This window comes from Bison bison, unplaced genomic scaffold (assembly GCF_000754665.1).
Source record: "Bison bison bison isolate TAMUID 2011002044 unplaced genomic scaffold, Bison_UMD1.0 scf7180017864066, whole genome shotgun sequence".
Taxonomy (NCBI): Eukaryota; Metazoa; Chordata; class Mammalia; order Artiodactyla; family Bovidae; genus Bison; species Bison bison.
This window is the reverse complement of record NW_011494638.1, coordinates 3,862,389-3,877,776: the sequence shown is the minus strand read 5'-3', so window position 1 is coordinate 3,877,776 and position 15,388 is coordinate 3,862,389. Positions and strand designations below refer to the sequence as shown.

The 15,388-nt window shown below is 37.6% G+C and overlaps 1 protein-coding gene across 3 annotated transcripts in view; it reads left to right on the top strand.

The window, feature by feature from the left end:
• The window catches only part of NEDD4 (neural precursor cell expressed, developmentally down-regulated 4, E3 ubiquitin protein ligase), a 144,959-nt gene that overhangs the window by 114,256 nt on the left and 15,315 nt on the right, over positions 1-15,388 (top strand). For all 3 annotated transcript variants that reach the window (XM_010836785.1, XM_010836787.1, XM_010836784.1), the window contains 6 exons: positions 1,222-1,302; positions 1,529-1,583; positions 1,682-1,740; positions 2,796-2,861; positions 7,311-7,540; positions 8,268-8,389. In XM_010836785.1, the coding sequence (XP_010835087.1) occupies positions 1,222-1,302; positions 1,529-1,583; positions 1,682-1,740; positions 2,796-2,861; positions 7,311-7,540; positions 8,268-8,389 (613 nt within the window). The remainder of the gene's footprint in view (positions 1-1,221; positions 1,303-1,528; positions 1,584-1,681; positions 1,741-2,795; positions 2,862-7,310; positions 7,541-8,267; positions 8,390-15,388) is intronic.

Sequence of the window (15,388 nt, the reverse complement as noted above, 5' to 3'; positions counted from 1 at the left end):
GGCTACCCAGTCCTTAGTTAAACTATGTTGAATTCTTAATAGTATTATTTCTATTCAGTATATTTATACCTATTTTTAATATCGGGGGGATTGTTAAGAAGATGCATTTATTTCCTGTTTGCAGTGGGCTTTTGTTTTTGGTCATGCCACATGGCTTGTGGGATCTTAGTTCCGCAAGCAGAGATTGAACCCATTCCACTCTTCAGTGGAAGCGCGGGGTCCTACCTACCAGGGAAGTCTTGTGTTTCTTATGTTTGCAGTTTTTAGCTCACTAGCCATAAATGCCCAGGAAGATATTTAGTCATAATCATTTCCCTTTATATGAGGCCTCTAGTTCCAAAGTACTTTTGAATCCATACCTCATAATATCCAGAAAGCCTTATGAGCTAGGTAGAATAAGTATTTTTATTTTAAGATAAGGCTTAAAGTTGTTGAGTAGTTGGTTCACCACTAATAGAAAAACTACTGAAAATTATCAATAAATGCAGAGATTTTGATTAATTGCTTAAAAGTTATTAATATGCCTAAATTAAAATTATATAATACATTATTTAATAAAACAATATTGAAATGATAATATATAAATAAATCCAAATAAATTAAATTTTGTTCTTTCAATAATTTGAGTTGCCTTTACTAACCTTTTTGAGCTTACCTTCTTATCTCTTAAGATAAATAAATATCTAATAAATTAATACCTTAGCACCTGTCTAGGTACCAGAAATCATGTTCAAGGCCTCAGAAATGACACGTGCTCCAGCTTTATGTCTACTCTTACACCAGTTTTTATTTAGAGAAGAGCCCTGTGTAGTGACATAATCCTTAAAGAGTGGGCAAAATAAATGGTTTTTGTGAAAGAGAAAGTAAGTTAATACGGATCCTCCTCAAAATCTAATTGAATTTTTTTTTAATTTTTAAATTAAAAAAAATTTTTTTTTGGCCATGCCACAAGGTGTGTAGCATTTTAATTTCCCAGTCAGGAACTGAACCCATGCCCCCTGAAGTGGAAGTGTGGAGTCTTAACCACTGGATTGCCAGGGTCCCTTAGAACTGAATATTGTAGACTATGAATGAGAGATTTTAGATAAGAACCTATTATTTCATTGAGTAAGGAAATGAAAGTGAATCCACTGATACTAGAAAACATAGGAACAGATTGACTTTCACGATTTTAAAGTTTGTGTGTATATATTGTTTTCTTTATTTACTCTACCAAAAAAGGAAGATCCAAGACTGAAAATTCCAGCTCATCTGAGAGGAAAGACATCACTTGATTCTTCCAGTGACCTGGGGCCTTTACCTGTAAGTTTATAGAACTGTTACCCATCTAACTTGACTGTCTCAAACATTTGTATTTCGGAATGAAGTAGTTCTTTCACAACTATAATTAATATTATTGTTGAAGTGTTGATGTCTTCTACTAAGAATGGAATATACAAATTAAATCAACCCTATAACCAAAACCATTTTTCTGCCCATACACTGAAAACCTGTTCCTAATATAATTGAAATATGTTCTTCATTATAGCCAGGATGGGAAGAAAGAACTCACACTGATGGAAGAATCTTTTACATAAATCACAGTATGTGCAGTGTGATTTTTTTCCCATTACATTATCTTTTGTAATATTGAATTTTTTGCATGAGAATAAAGAACCTCTTTTTTTCTCTCTTTCTTCAGATAGTAAAAAAACACAATGGGAAGACCCTCGTTTGCAGCATGTAGCAATAACTGGACCAGTAAGTCTCTTTGTATCAGCATCCTCTGATGGGGTTGTCCTCTTGCTTGTCTCTTAAAGGACAGATGATGAAGGATATAGCACTAAATAAAGGTGTTGAGAGGAAAGCACATTTGCAAATCTCTTCTCTCCCCACCACCCACACACCCGGTCTCAGTTATTTGAAAAGGGCATTTAAAGTAGTTACCTTTACTCTACACAACAGCCTTGGGATGCCAGTGAGCCAGTAAGTTAACTCAGTGAAGCTAACTCAGTGAGCTAACTCAGTGAGGCTGCTGTGCTCAGACTGGTACTTGAAATAACCTGAAAAAAGAATGCTGGGCTCCTCAGCAAATCAGATAAGAGCCAAGAGTATATCTGATGAGAAAGCTGACAGTGCCTTGTCAAATCAGGGTCATGTCTTGAACTTTTTGGTTGAAATCATTGTAAATACTGGTATATAAGACATTCATATTTAAAGTACAAGTATTACCATGTATGATGTTTATACTACTCTTGAGTCAGATTAATGATAGGAAAATAATTTTCCTCTTTTATATAGCTTCTTTTTCAGATTATAATTGTTTTCTAATTCACAAAAATAAGTAAAATTGAAGATACAATTCTTTTAGACTACTCTTGTGACTCCATGTTTAGTCTTTTAAAGTAATGGATAAAAAAGGCAACTCCTCAGAGTTCAAGGAAAAAGTACATTTTTCAAATTGTTCCTTTAATGGAGAAATCACTTTGAAAGTCTCTTTAGAAATGGAAATTTTCATTTCTAATATTTCTTTACTTGGAAGACATTTCCTGTTTCTGGCCTATTGCATTTCAAGAATACTGCATGATGAAAATTACAGCCATAAGAATTGCTGGATACAATTTTATCTTAAATGGAGAAATTAAAATTTTTTAAGTTTTATATTTCTTTTTCTTTGAATTAAACTTTTCTTTCCAAATATTCTCTTTTAATGCCCTTAACTTATGTTCATAAAATACCCAGAGGGGAGTTTTTTAAATTGTTCCAGAATAAAATAACTAAAACCTTCTTTATTTTTCCAAAATTTTTAACTCAAGGCAGTGCCCTACTCCAGGGATTACAAAAGAAAGTATGAGTTCTTCCGAAGAAAGTTGAAGAAGCAGGTTAGTGATACTTATAATGAGTTCTTAGGAATGTTTGTCATATGGACTGAAAGCATGGGCAGTACATTTGAAAAAGTAATAGAGAATTTATTATATATGAACAATTTTGGATAGCTTCTTTTAGGGAAAGGATGCTTGTTTTTTGAGTAGCTGTAATATATGATTAGAGTCTAGTTATTTTATGTCTGTGTTTTTCAATATACCTTGCAACAGAGAAAATAGTTTTAAAAACTTGCTTTTGAAGAGCTCTAACTTGAGTTCCTCCTGGGTTTGTGGGGTTTGAGTTTTGTAGAAACAGAGTAATAGTAACTCAGGAGATTATCCGGTAGCCTAGACTTTGCTTGTGTAGGAGGACTCTCTGGATTCTGCTTCTGCTTGGACTATTGTTTTCCAGTGTTAGTCATTCATTCTTTACAGCTTCAAGTATAATATATCTCTGCATAATTTGAATGTACAGCTGTGATTGGAGCAGGCCTCTTGTTGTTTATCTCCTTTTGCTTATCAGATATATTCACAACACTTTTTCCATCACCACAAATTCAGTATGTTTGGAACTAAATCTGCCCGTCTATTTCATTTCTATTGGTTATGACTGTTTTTTAAGTAATTAATTTTTTTAAATTGAAAGAGTCTTTAAGTTCCATAAAGCTTTACAGTTTTCAAAGGTTTCATGCACATGGTTTTATATAATTCCATAATAACCCCTTTTTCCCCACCTCTGTATTGCCCCTCCCCCCACCCATAACCACTAGTTTGTTCTCTCTATAAATAAATATTATTTATTTATTTATTTTTGGCTGTGCTGGGTCTTCGTTGTGGGGGCTTTTCTCCAGTTGTGGCGAGCAGGGGCTTCGCTCTCTTCATGGCAGTGCTCGGGCTTCTCATTATGGTGGCTTCTCTTGTGGTGGCACTCGGGCTCTTAGCGCACAGAGGCTTCAGTACTTACGGCACATGGTCTCAGTAGTTGCGGTTCCTGGGCTCTAGAGCACACGTTCAGTAGCTGCCACGCACAGGGTCAGTTGCCCGTGGCATGTGGGATCTTCCAGGACCAAGGATCAAACCCATGTCTCCTCCATTAGCAGGTGGAATCTTTATCACTGAGCCCCCAAGGAAGCCCTGTTCTCTGTGCCTGTGAGAGGGATGACCGTTTTTTAACGCCTTTCTGATTTGCTCAGGCCTCTCCCCTTGCCTGCAGTTTAGGAGTACTGCCACTAGGTGGCTACGTTGGGTTACACTTCCTTGCCTTCCAAGCCGGAAGCCTGGTTTTACAAAGGTTCAAGATGGTTTCTGCTGCCCCCAATTTTTCTCATCCAAAACAGGACAAAAATGAAATACAGTACTTATTTAGTGCAAATATACCTTAATAAAATCTTAAAATATCTTCAGTGTTTTAAACTCATCTTCAATAATAACCTTGTTTTAAAATTGCTCTGGAAATTTGTTTTCTACTTAAAATTCTTTGGGATTCTAAGTCTGTTTTGAATTATTTATATGGTAAATGTTTTCACTCTTAATGACAAGACACTGGTGGAAGAGAAGTACTAGCTTCTCCATTTGCCAGTCTGAACACTTATAAACATGTTACAGTGTCTAATGGTTGATATTCTCTAAGCAGCAGGTCACAGAACACAAAACCATAATGAAAGAAGTAAGTTTTATTGAGTTCTGACCACATACTAGGCATTTTTCTTAAGTTACATGCATGATCCCTGTGTAATCTCTGTAGTAACTCTATAATGAAGGGACTATTATTATCACATCTTAGAGTTGAGGAAGCTGAGGCTCAGAGAAACTAGGCAGTGTGATCCAGTTCCATGGTTATTAGCAGAAAAGCCAGGCACAAACCAAGTGGCGCAGTGCCAGAGTCCATCCTCCTGACTCACATGACGTACTGGACTGGGGATTAAGAGAGGAAATTGCCCAGAATGCAAGAAAGGTATACAAGAAGATGAAATTATGAAAGAAAAGATAAGAGACATGAAGCTGTTCCAGAAGAAGAGCCTGAGGAAGAGGCTGAGAAGCTGAATCCTCAGTTTAACAAAATGTCCCAAGCAGGATTTAAGAAATAAGACTCCTGTCTGGACACATCACATCACAGCAAAAGAACAGAACATCAAGGAGGAGATAAAAATGTGTGAAGCAGTGCTCCAAAGCCTTGAGCTGCCTTTATCCTTCCCCTCCACCTCATCCTTAACATGTCGTTAGTTTGGATTAAGGGTGGCTAATCATTATTGAGACCACTGTGTGCCAGGCACCGTGTCAGCACATGCAATGCATTGTCCCAGTTATTCCTGAAACAGCTCCCTAAGGGTAAATACTTTTATCGTCTGTATTTTATAGATGAGGTAATTAAGCGTTAGAAAAGATGTGCGAGCTGAAGCCAGGCCTTGAACACAGGGTCACTTGACTCCAGAACCCATGGATGATACACCACTCAGCTCTGATGTGGAAATTGCTCCTGTGGCCTCCCTTCTGTTGTTGTCGCTCACACAGAGGGCCCATTTACTTTCTGTCACTCAGGCTGTTTCAGGGGTCTTTCACTGACCGGTGTGTCTTTTGTCTCCCCTTATGTGTGCTTAGTTGCTTAGTCGTTTCCAACTCTTTGAAAACCCATGGACTGTAGCCTTCCAGGCTCCTTTGTCCATGGGATTTTCCAGGCAAGAATACTGGAGTTGGTTGCCATTTCCTCCTCCAGGGGATCTTCCCAACCCAGGGATCAAACCCCAGGGTCCTGTGTCTCCTGCATTGCAGGCAGAGAGCCATTGGGAAAGCTCCATTGAAATACCTTTTAGATCTGATGGTGTCAGCCTCTGAGAACATAGCGAGCAGTCTGATCCTGCAACTTCCTGCTCAACTTCCTAGGCAGCCTTCACACTGTCTACACTGTGGCCTCAGACTGCTTCTGCAACTCCTTCTACTCAAATCCCTCTCTTCTTCCCCTCCCCCTTCTGTACCATCCAGCTTTCAGATGGCTGGAACACTTCTCCCTGCTTGCTGTTCCTCAGCCCTTCTCTCCCTTCCCACCCCAGACAGGACTTTCTCTCGAAGCCTCCTTGGTTGTCTCACTTGTAATTAATAGCTCATTTTTTTTTTCTTTTTTGCCTACAAAACTTTGCTTCTGTTCCTATTGTTAGCAATTTTTGTACTCTTTTAAATCTCAGAATGAGTAACATTTACATTTGTTTCTCACACACACACCACATTGTAAACTCCCTGAAGAAGTGACCACATTTTATGCCATGTTTTCATTCCCTTTTCCTCCCATCTCTGGCCCCTTTGCAGTACCTACCTAGCATGGACCTGGCCCAGAGTGGGCCTTGAGTAAGTGCTTGTTGAGTCACTTACCTGCACTAGTGGTTTGCCCACTGTCTAAAATTATAAAATTGCTTTTGTCCAGTCTTACCAGTTTTTTAAGTTGCATAAGCAGCAGAGGAAATTGTTTATGGTTTACTTCCTCTGCTGCTTACACAGGGGAAATGTACCATACTTCAGTTGCAGCCCTCAGCCTTGGTAGTTGTGGCACATGGGCTTAATTGCTCCACAAAACTCATGTTATGCTTATATTGCTTATATAAACTGCTTATATCATTATGTTTCTAAGGGCTTTCCCACTTTTCCTAAGTATTTTGTGAGTGAAATTGATTTAGAGCTAACCCTCTTTCCTTTTCTTGATTCTACAGAATGTTGATGGCATGTTTTCTTTTCATGGTTTCCACTGGAACATTGCATACAGAGTACTCAAAAACAAAATATTCAGATATGTTTCTATATAATTTACAGTAAAGTCTGCCTAAAAGCATAGTTATCTATATTTGTCATATAAGCAAATTATGTACAAAAGATAAATGTGGCAATGTTGCTCATTCATTAAGAACAGAGGCTCAGAAGCTAAGACTTTCTTAACTTGTATCTTTAGTTTCTTCATCCATAAAATGAAGACAATAATAGTAGGTTCTTCATAGTGTTGTTATGAGGAGTAAATGAGTTAACCCATTAAAATTCTGGTAACAGTGCTGGCACAGTCTGTAAAAGTTAGCACCTGTTAATGAGTGAAGTAGACAGGCTCCAGAGAGGAAATATGGAGGGGAGAACCCTAAGCTGACAGGCAGACAAGTATTGAGAGCAGGCAGTGCCTTGACTGACTGTCGGTCACAGAATGTCTTTCTTGGATCTTAAGGTGGAAATGACTGCTCATGAAATGCCTTCATGTGAGTGTTACTTTCACCATCAGTAGCTGCTTCTTCAGATGTGAAAATGAGAAGTCTTTGTTATTACATGACTAGAGAAAATGCATGAGTTCTTTAATACTGTGGAGGGAATACAAGACAATATACCTAGGCCTGAAAGAGGATCCTGGGCACAGGAATAGAATACAGTGAATTTTATAACATTCATGAAAGAAATGTGTGTTGAACTGATTTAAACAGTCTCTCTTCTCTGGATTTTCAGAATGACATTCCAAACAAATTTGAAATGAAACTTCGCCGTGCAACTGTTCTTGAAGACTCTTACAGGAGGATTATGGGGGTCAAGAGAGCAGACTTCCTCAAGGCTAGACTGTGGATTGAGTTTGATGGTGAAAAGGGACTAGATTATGGAGGAGTTGCCAGAGAATGGTTCTTTCTGATTTCAAAGGAAATGTTTAACCCTTATTATGGGTTGTTTGAATATTCTGCTACGTAAGTACCTTTTCAATGACTGTACAGAAAAAAAAAAATCACTGTTTTGAAAATAACAGAGTAATGTGATGGGAGGGAAATGTAAGTCACAATGTGCCAGAAAAGCGGAGAGAGTAACTAATGTTGTTTCAGAAATAACTTTTAAAAGTTATAGTGAAATATACATAACATAAAATTTAACATTCTTATCATGTTAAGTGTATTCGTTGTTGTGCACCCATCACCACCATGTACCTCCAGAACTTTTTCATCATCCCATACTGAAACTGTATCCTTTAAACATGATCTCCCCCATTCCCTGGCATTAACCATTCCACTTTCTGTTTCTATGAACTGGACTATTCTCAGTATCTTGTATAAGTAGAATCATACAGTATTTGACCTTTTATAACTGACTTAATTTCATTAGCATAGTGTTCTCAAAGTTTATCTATGTAGCAGTATGTGGTAGAATTTCCTTCCTTTTGAAGGCTGTGTAATATCCCATTATGTGTCTATACCACATTTATTTATCCATTTAGCTTTCAGAAACATTTGGATTGTTTCCACCTTTTGAACAAAATGACTATTTTTAAAACCATTAAATCCAGTGGTCTAATATGGTTGTAATAGAGTTGAACAACTGTAAAAAGAGGGAGTAAATTACAAGTAATTTACAATTACTTGTCATATTAAAATTTTTATATGAAATATAGAAAGGAGCATTTAAATGTGGTTGTCTTTACAGGGATAATTATACCCTACAGATAAATCCCAATTCTGGACTGTGTAATGAAGATCACCTCTCTTACTTCAAGTTTATTGGTCGGGTAGCTGGGATGGCAGTGTATCATGGCAAACTGTTGGATGGTTAGTATTTTTTTTAATTGGAGGATAATTGCTTTACATGTTGTGTTGGTTTCCACAATACATCAATGTGAATTAGCCGTGTGTGTGTGTGTGTGTGTGTGTGTGTATATCTCCCCTCCCTCATGAGTCTTCCTTCCACCCAACCCCCTACCCTACCCCCCTCAGTTGCCACAGAGCTGAGCTGAGCTCCCTGTGTTATACAGCAGCTTCCCACTAGCTATCTTATTTTACACATGGTAGTGTATATGTTTTTTTTTCTTTCTTTTTTTATTCATTTTAATTGGAGGCTAATTACAATATTATGGTAGTTTTTGCATTACATTCACATGAATCAGCCATGGGTGTACATGTGTTCCGCATCCTGACCCTCCCTCCCACCTCCCTCCCCATCCCATCCCTCAGGGTCATCCCAGTGCACCAGCCCTGAGCACCCTGTTTCATGCATCGAACCTGGACTGGCAATCTGTTTCACATATGATAATATACATGTGTCAATGCTATTCTCTCAAATCATCCCACCCTCACCTTCTCCCACAGAGTCCAAAAGTCTATTCTTTACATCTCGGTCTCTTTTGTTGTCTTGCATATAGGGTCATCATTACCATCTTTCTAAATTCCATATATATGCGTTAATATACTGTATTGGTGTTTTTCTTTCTGCCTTACTTCACTCTGTATAATAGGCTCCAGTTTCATCCACCTCATTAGAAGTATTTCAAATGCATTCTTTTTAATAGCTGCGTAATATTCCATTGTACTACAGCTTTCTTATCCATTCATCTGCCGATGGACATCTAGGTTGCTTCCATGTCCTGGCTATTGTAAATAGTGCTGTGATGAACATTGGGGTACATGTGTCTCTTTCAATTCTGGTTTCCTCAGTGTGTATGCCCAGCAGTGGGATTGCTGGGTCATACGGCAGTTCTATTTCCAGTTTTTTAAGGAATCTCCACACTGTTCTCCATAGTAGCTGTACTAGTTTGCATTCCCACCAACAGTGTAAGAGGGTTCCTTTTTTCTCTGCATGCTCTCCACCATTTATTGTTTGTAGACTTTTGGATAGCAGTCATTCTGACTGGCGTGAGATGATACCCCATTGTGGTTTTGATTTGCATTTCTCTGATAATGAGTGATGTTGAACATCTTTTCATGTGTTTGTTAGCCATCTGTATGTCTTCTTTGGAGAAATGTCTGTTTAGTTCTCTGGCCCATTTTTTGATTGGATCACCTATTTTTCTGGAATTGAGCTGCAGGAGTTGCTTGTATATTTTTGAGATTAGTTGTTTGTCAGTTGCTTCATTTGCTATTACTTTCTCCCATTCTGAAGACTGTCTTTTCACTTTGCTTATAGTTTCCTTTGTTGTGCAAAAGCTTTTGAGTTTAACTAGGTCCCATTTTTTTATTTCTGCTTTTATTTCCATTGTCTGGGAGGTGGGTCATAGAGGATCCTGCTGTGATTTACGTCAGAGAGTGTTTTGCCAATGTTTTCCTCTAGGAGTTTTATAGTTTCTGGTCTTACATTTAGATCTTTAATCCATTTTGAGTTTATTTTTGTGTATGGTGTTAGAAAGTGTTCTAGTTTCATTCTTTTACAAATGGTTGACCAGTTTTCCCAGCACCACTTGTTAAAGAGATTGTCTTTTCTCCATTGTATATTCTTGCCTCCTTTGTCAAAGATAAAGTGTCCATAGGTGCATGGATTTCTCTCTGGGCTTTCTGTTTTGTTACATTGATCTATGTTTCTGTCTTTGTGCCAGTACTATACTGTCTTGATGACTTTTGCTTTTTAGTATAGCCTGAAGTCAGGCAGGTTGATTCCTCCAGATCCATTCTTCTTTCTCAAGATTGCTTTGGCTATTCAAGGTTTTTTGTATTTCCATACAAATTGTGAAATTATTTGTTCTAGTTCTCTGAAAAATACTGTTGGTAGCTTGATAGGGATTGCATTGAATCTATAGATTGCTTTGGGTAGTATACTCATTTTCACTATATTGATTCTTCCGATCCACGGACATGGTATATTTCTCCATCTATTTGTGTCACCTTTGATTTCTTTCATCAGTGTTTTATAGTTTTCCATATATAGCTCTTTTGTATTTTTAGGTAGATTTATTCCTAAGTATTTTATTCTTTTCATTGCAATGGTGAATGGAATTGTTTCCTTAATTTCTCTGTTTTCTCATTGTTAGTGTATAGGAATGCAAGGGATTTCTGTGTGTTAATTTTATATCCTGCAACTTTACTATATTCATTGATTGGCTCTAGTAATTTTCTGGTGGAGTCTTTAGGGTTTTCTATGTAGAGGACCATGTCATCTGCAAACAGTGAGAGTTTTACTTCTTCTTTTCCAATCTGGATTCCTTTTATTTCTTTTTCTTCCCTGACTGCTATGGATAAAACTTCCAAAACTATGTTGAATAGTAGTGGTGAGAGTGGGCATCCTTGTCTTGTTCCTGACTTTAGGGGAAATGCTTTCAATTTTTCACCATTGAGGATAATGTTTTCTGTGGGTTTATCATATATGGCTTTTATTATGTTGAGGTATGTTCCTTCTATGCCTGCTTTCTGGAGGGTTTTTTTTTTTTATCATAAATGGATGTTGAATTTTGTCAAAGGCTTTCTCTGCATCTATTGAGATAATCATATGGTTTTTATCTTTTAATTTGTTAATGTGATGTATCACATTGATTGATTTGTGAATATTGAAGAATCCTTGCATCCCGGGGATAAAGCCCACTTGATCATGATGTATGATCTTTTTAGTATGTTGTTGAATTCTGTTTGCTAGAATTTTGTTAAGGATTTTTGCATCTTTGTTCATCAGTGATATTGGCCTGTAGTTTTCTTTTTTTGTGGCATCTTTGTCTGGTTTTGGTATTAGGGTGATGGTGGCCTCATAGAATGAGTTTGGAAGTTTACTTTCCTCTGTGATTTTCTGGAAGAGTTTAAGTAGGATAGGTGTTAGCTCTTCTCAAAATTTTTGGTAGAATTCAGCAGTGAAGCCTGGTCCTGGGCTTTTGTCTGTTGGAAGATTTCTGATTACAGTTTTGATTTTTGTGCTTTTGATGGGTCTGTTAAGATTTTCTATTTCTTCCTGGTTCAGTTTTGAAAAGTTATACTTTTCTAAGAATTTTTCCATTTCTTCCAAATTGTCCATTTTATTGACTTATAGTTGCTGATAGTAGTCTCTTATGATACTTTGTATTTCTGTGTTGTCTGTTGGGATTTCTCCAATTCCATTTCTAATTTTGTTGATTTGATTCTTCTCCCTTTTTTTCTTGATGAGTCTGGCTAATGGTTTGTCTATTTTATTTATCTTCTCAAAGAACCAGGTTTTAGTTTTGTTGATTTTGGCTATGGTCTCTTTTGTTTCTTTTTCATTTATTTCTGCCCTAATTTTTATGATTTCGTTCCTTCTACTAACCCTGGGGTGCTTAATTTCTTCTTTTTCTGGTTGCTTTAGGTGTAGAGTTAGGTTATTTATTTGATTTCTCTACTGTTTCTTGAGGTAGGCTTGTATTGCTATGAACCTTTCCCTTAGCTCTGCTTTTACTGAATCCCATAGGTTTGGGGTTGTATTTTCATTTTCATTTGTTTCTATGCATATTTTGATTTTTTAAAAATTTCTTTTGTGATTTGTTGGTTATTCAGAAGTGTGTTGTTTAGCCTCCATATGTTTGTATTTTTAATAGTTTTTTTTTTTCCCCAGTAGTTGACATCTAATCTTACTGCATTGTGGTCAGAAAAGATGCTTGAGATGATTTCAATTTTTTGAATTTACCAAGGGTAGATTTATGGCCCAGTATGTGATCTATCCTGGAGAAGATTCCATGTGCACTTGAGAAAAAGGTGAAATTCATTGTTTTAGGGTGAAATGTCCTATAGATATCAATTAGGTCTAACTGGTCCATTGTATCATTTAAACTTTGTGTTTCCTTGCTAATTTTCTGTTTAGCTGATCTATCCATAGGTGTGAGTGGGTTATTAAAATCTCCCACTATTATGGTGTTACTGTTAATTTCCTCTTTCATACTTGTTAGCATGTGCCTTACATATTGGGTGCTCCTATGTTGGGTGCATATATATTTATAATTGTTATATCTTCTTCTTGGATTGATGCTTTGATCTTTATGTAGTGTAGTGTCCTTTTTTGTCTCTTCTCACGGCCTTTATTTCAAAGTCTATTTTATCTGATATGAGTATTACTACTCCTGCTTTCTTTTGGTCTCCATTTGCATGAAATATCTTTTTCCAGCTCTTCACTTTCAGTCTATATGTGTCCCTATGTTTGAGGTGGGTCTCTTGTAGACAGCATATATAGGAGTCTTATTTTTGTATCCATTTAGCCAGTCTTTGTCTTTTGATTGGGGCATTCAATTATTGATATTCAATAAGGTAATTATTGATAAGTATGGTCCTGTTGCCATTTACTTTGTTGTTTTGGGTTTGAATTTATAAACCTTTTCTGTGTTTCCTGTCTAGAAAAGATCCTTTAGCATTTGTTGAAGAGCTGGTTTGGTGGTGCTGAATTTTCTGAGCTTTTGCTTGTCTGTACAGCTTTTGATTTCTCCTTCATATTTTAATGAGATTCTTGCTGGGTACAGTAATCTGGGTTGTAGGTTTTTCTCTTTCATCACTTTAAGTATGTCCTGCCATTCCCTTCTGGCTTGAAGAGTTTCTATTGAAGATCAGCTGTTATCCTTTTGGGGATCCCCTTGTGATTTATTTGTTGTTTTTCCCTTGCTGCTTTCAATATTTGTTCTTTGTGTTTGATCTTCATTAATTTGATTGATATATGTGATGGGGTGTTTTGCCTTGGGTTTATCCTATTTGGGACTCTCTGGGTTTCTTGGACTTGGGTGGCTATTTCCTTCTCCATTTTAGGGAGGGTTTCAACTATTATCTCCTCAAGTATTGTCTTATGGCCTTTCTTTTTGTCTTTTTCTTCTAGACTCCTATGACTTGAATGTTGGGGCATTTTACATTGTCCCAGAGGTCTCTGAGGTTGTCCTCATTTCTTTTACTTCTTTTTCCCTCTCTGCTTCATTTATTTCCACCATTCTATCTTCCACCTCACTTATCCTATCTTCTGCCTCAGTTATTCTACTGTTGGTTTCCTCCAGAGTGCTTTTGATCTCAGTTATTGCATTATTCCTTATTGATTGACTCTTTTTTATTTCTTCTAGGTCCTTGTTAAACTTTTCTTGCATCTTCTCAATCCTTGTCTCCAGACTATTTATCTGTAACTCCGTTTTGTTTTCAAGATTTTGGATCATTTTTACTATCATTATTCTGAATTCTTTTTCAGGTAGACTCCCTATCTCCTCCTCTTTGGTTTGGTTTGGTAGGCTTTTATCATGTTCCTTTACCTGCTGAATAGTTCTCTGCCTGTTCATCTTGTTTAGGTTGTTATGTTTGGGGTGGCCTTTCTGTATGCTTGAAGTTTGTGGTTCCTCTTTATTGTGGAGGTTCCTTCCTGTGGGTGGGGTTGGATGAGTGGCTTGTCAAGGTTTCCTGGATAGGGAAGCTTTCATTGGTGTTCTGGTGGGTGGAGCTGGATCTCTTCTCTCTGGAGTTCAATGAAGTGTCCAGTAGTGAGTTTTGAGGTGTCTGTAGGTTTGGTGTGACTTTTGGCCACCTGTATTTTTGTGCTCAGGGTTATGTTCTTGTGTTGTTGGAGAATTAGCTTGGTATGTCTTGCTCTGAAACTTGTTGGTTCTTGGGTGGAGCTTGGTTTCAGTGTAGGTATGGAGGCTTTTGGATGAATTCTTGTTGATTAATGTTTCCTGGAGTCAGGAGTTTTCTGGTATTCTCAAGTTTTGGATTTAAGCCTCCTACCTCTGGCTTTCAGTCTTATTCTTACAGTAGCCTCAAGACTTCTCCATCCATATAGCACCGATGATAAAACATCTAGGTTAATGGTGAAAAGATTCTCCATAGTGGGGTAAACCCAGAGAGGTTCACAGAGTTACTTGAAGAAAGAGGGAAGAGGGAGATAGAGGTGACCAGGAGGAGAAGAGGGGGTATCAAAAGGGGAGAGAGCAGTCTAGCCAGTAATCAATTCCCTATTTGCTCTCTACAGTCTGGAACACTCAAGACAGTTTCATGGAGTTCCATAGAGAAGAGAAGAGGAGGAAGGAGATAGAGGTGACCAGGAGGAGAGGATGGGGGAAGTCAAAAGGAGAGAGACCAGTCTAGCCTGTGATCAGTTCCCTAAGTGTTCTCCACAGCCCAGAACACCTAAAGAGATTCACAGAATTAAGTAGAGAAGAGAAGGGGGAGGGAGGAGATAGAGGTGACCTGGGGGAGAAAAAGGAGTGTCAAAAGGGGAGAGAGCAATCAAGCCAGTAATCACACTCTTGAGTAAAAATGGGTACTGATGATTGAATTCTTAAAGGTACAGAATTGATAACAAATACCAAAAAGCAAAGATTAAAAATCTAGAGTAAAGGTTAGACTCTCAAAAATACAGTATTAAAAAAAATCGCAAAAGTTATAAAAAATATATATACATATGAAATGTGCTTTAAAAATAGGGTCCTTTTTTTGCAAGATGATAGTAGGTTTTAAAAAGGAAAATTAAAGGAATAATAAGGAACTTAAAAATTAAAAAATGATAATAGTAAAATATATCTAGGAATGTTTCTGGAGCTGTTGAGGGCAGTGTGGGGTCAGTTCAGTTTCAGATAGTTCCTTGTTCCAGCTTATACTTCTTCCCAGGGTCTATGCTGCTGCTGCTGCTAAGTCACTTCAGTCGTGTCTGACTGTGCGACCCCATAGACGGCAGCCCACCAGGCTCCCCCGTCTCTGGGATTCTCCAGGCAAGCACACTGGAGTGGGTGGCCATTTCCTTCTCCAATGCATGAAAGTGAAAATGAAAGTGAAGTCATTCAGTCATGTCCAACTCTTTGCGACCCCATTGACTGCAGCCTGCCAGGCTCCTCTGTCCAGGGATTTTCCAGGCAAGAGTACTGGAGTGGGTTGCTGTTGCCTTCTCCC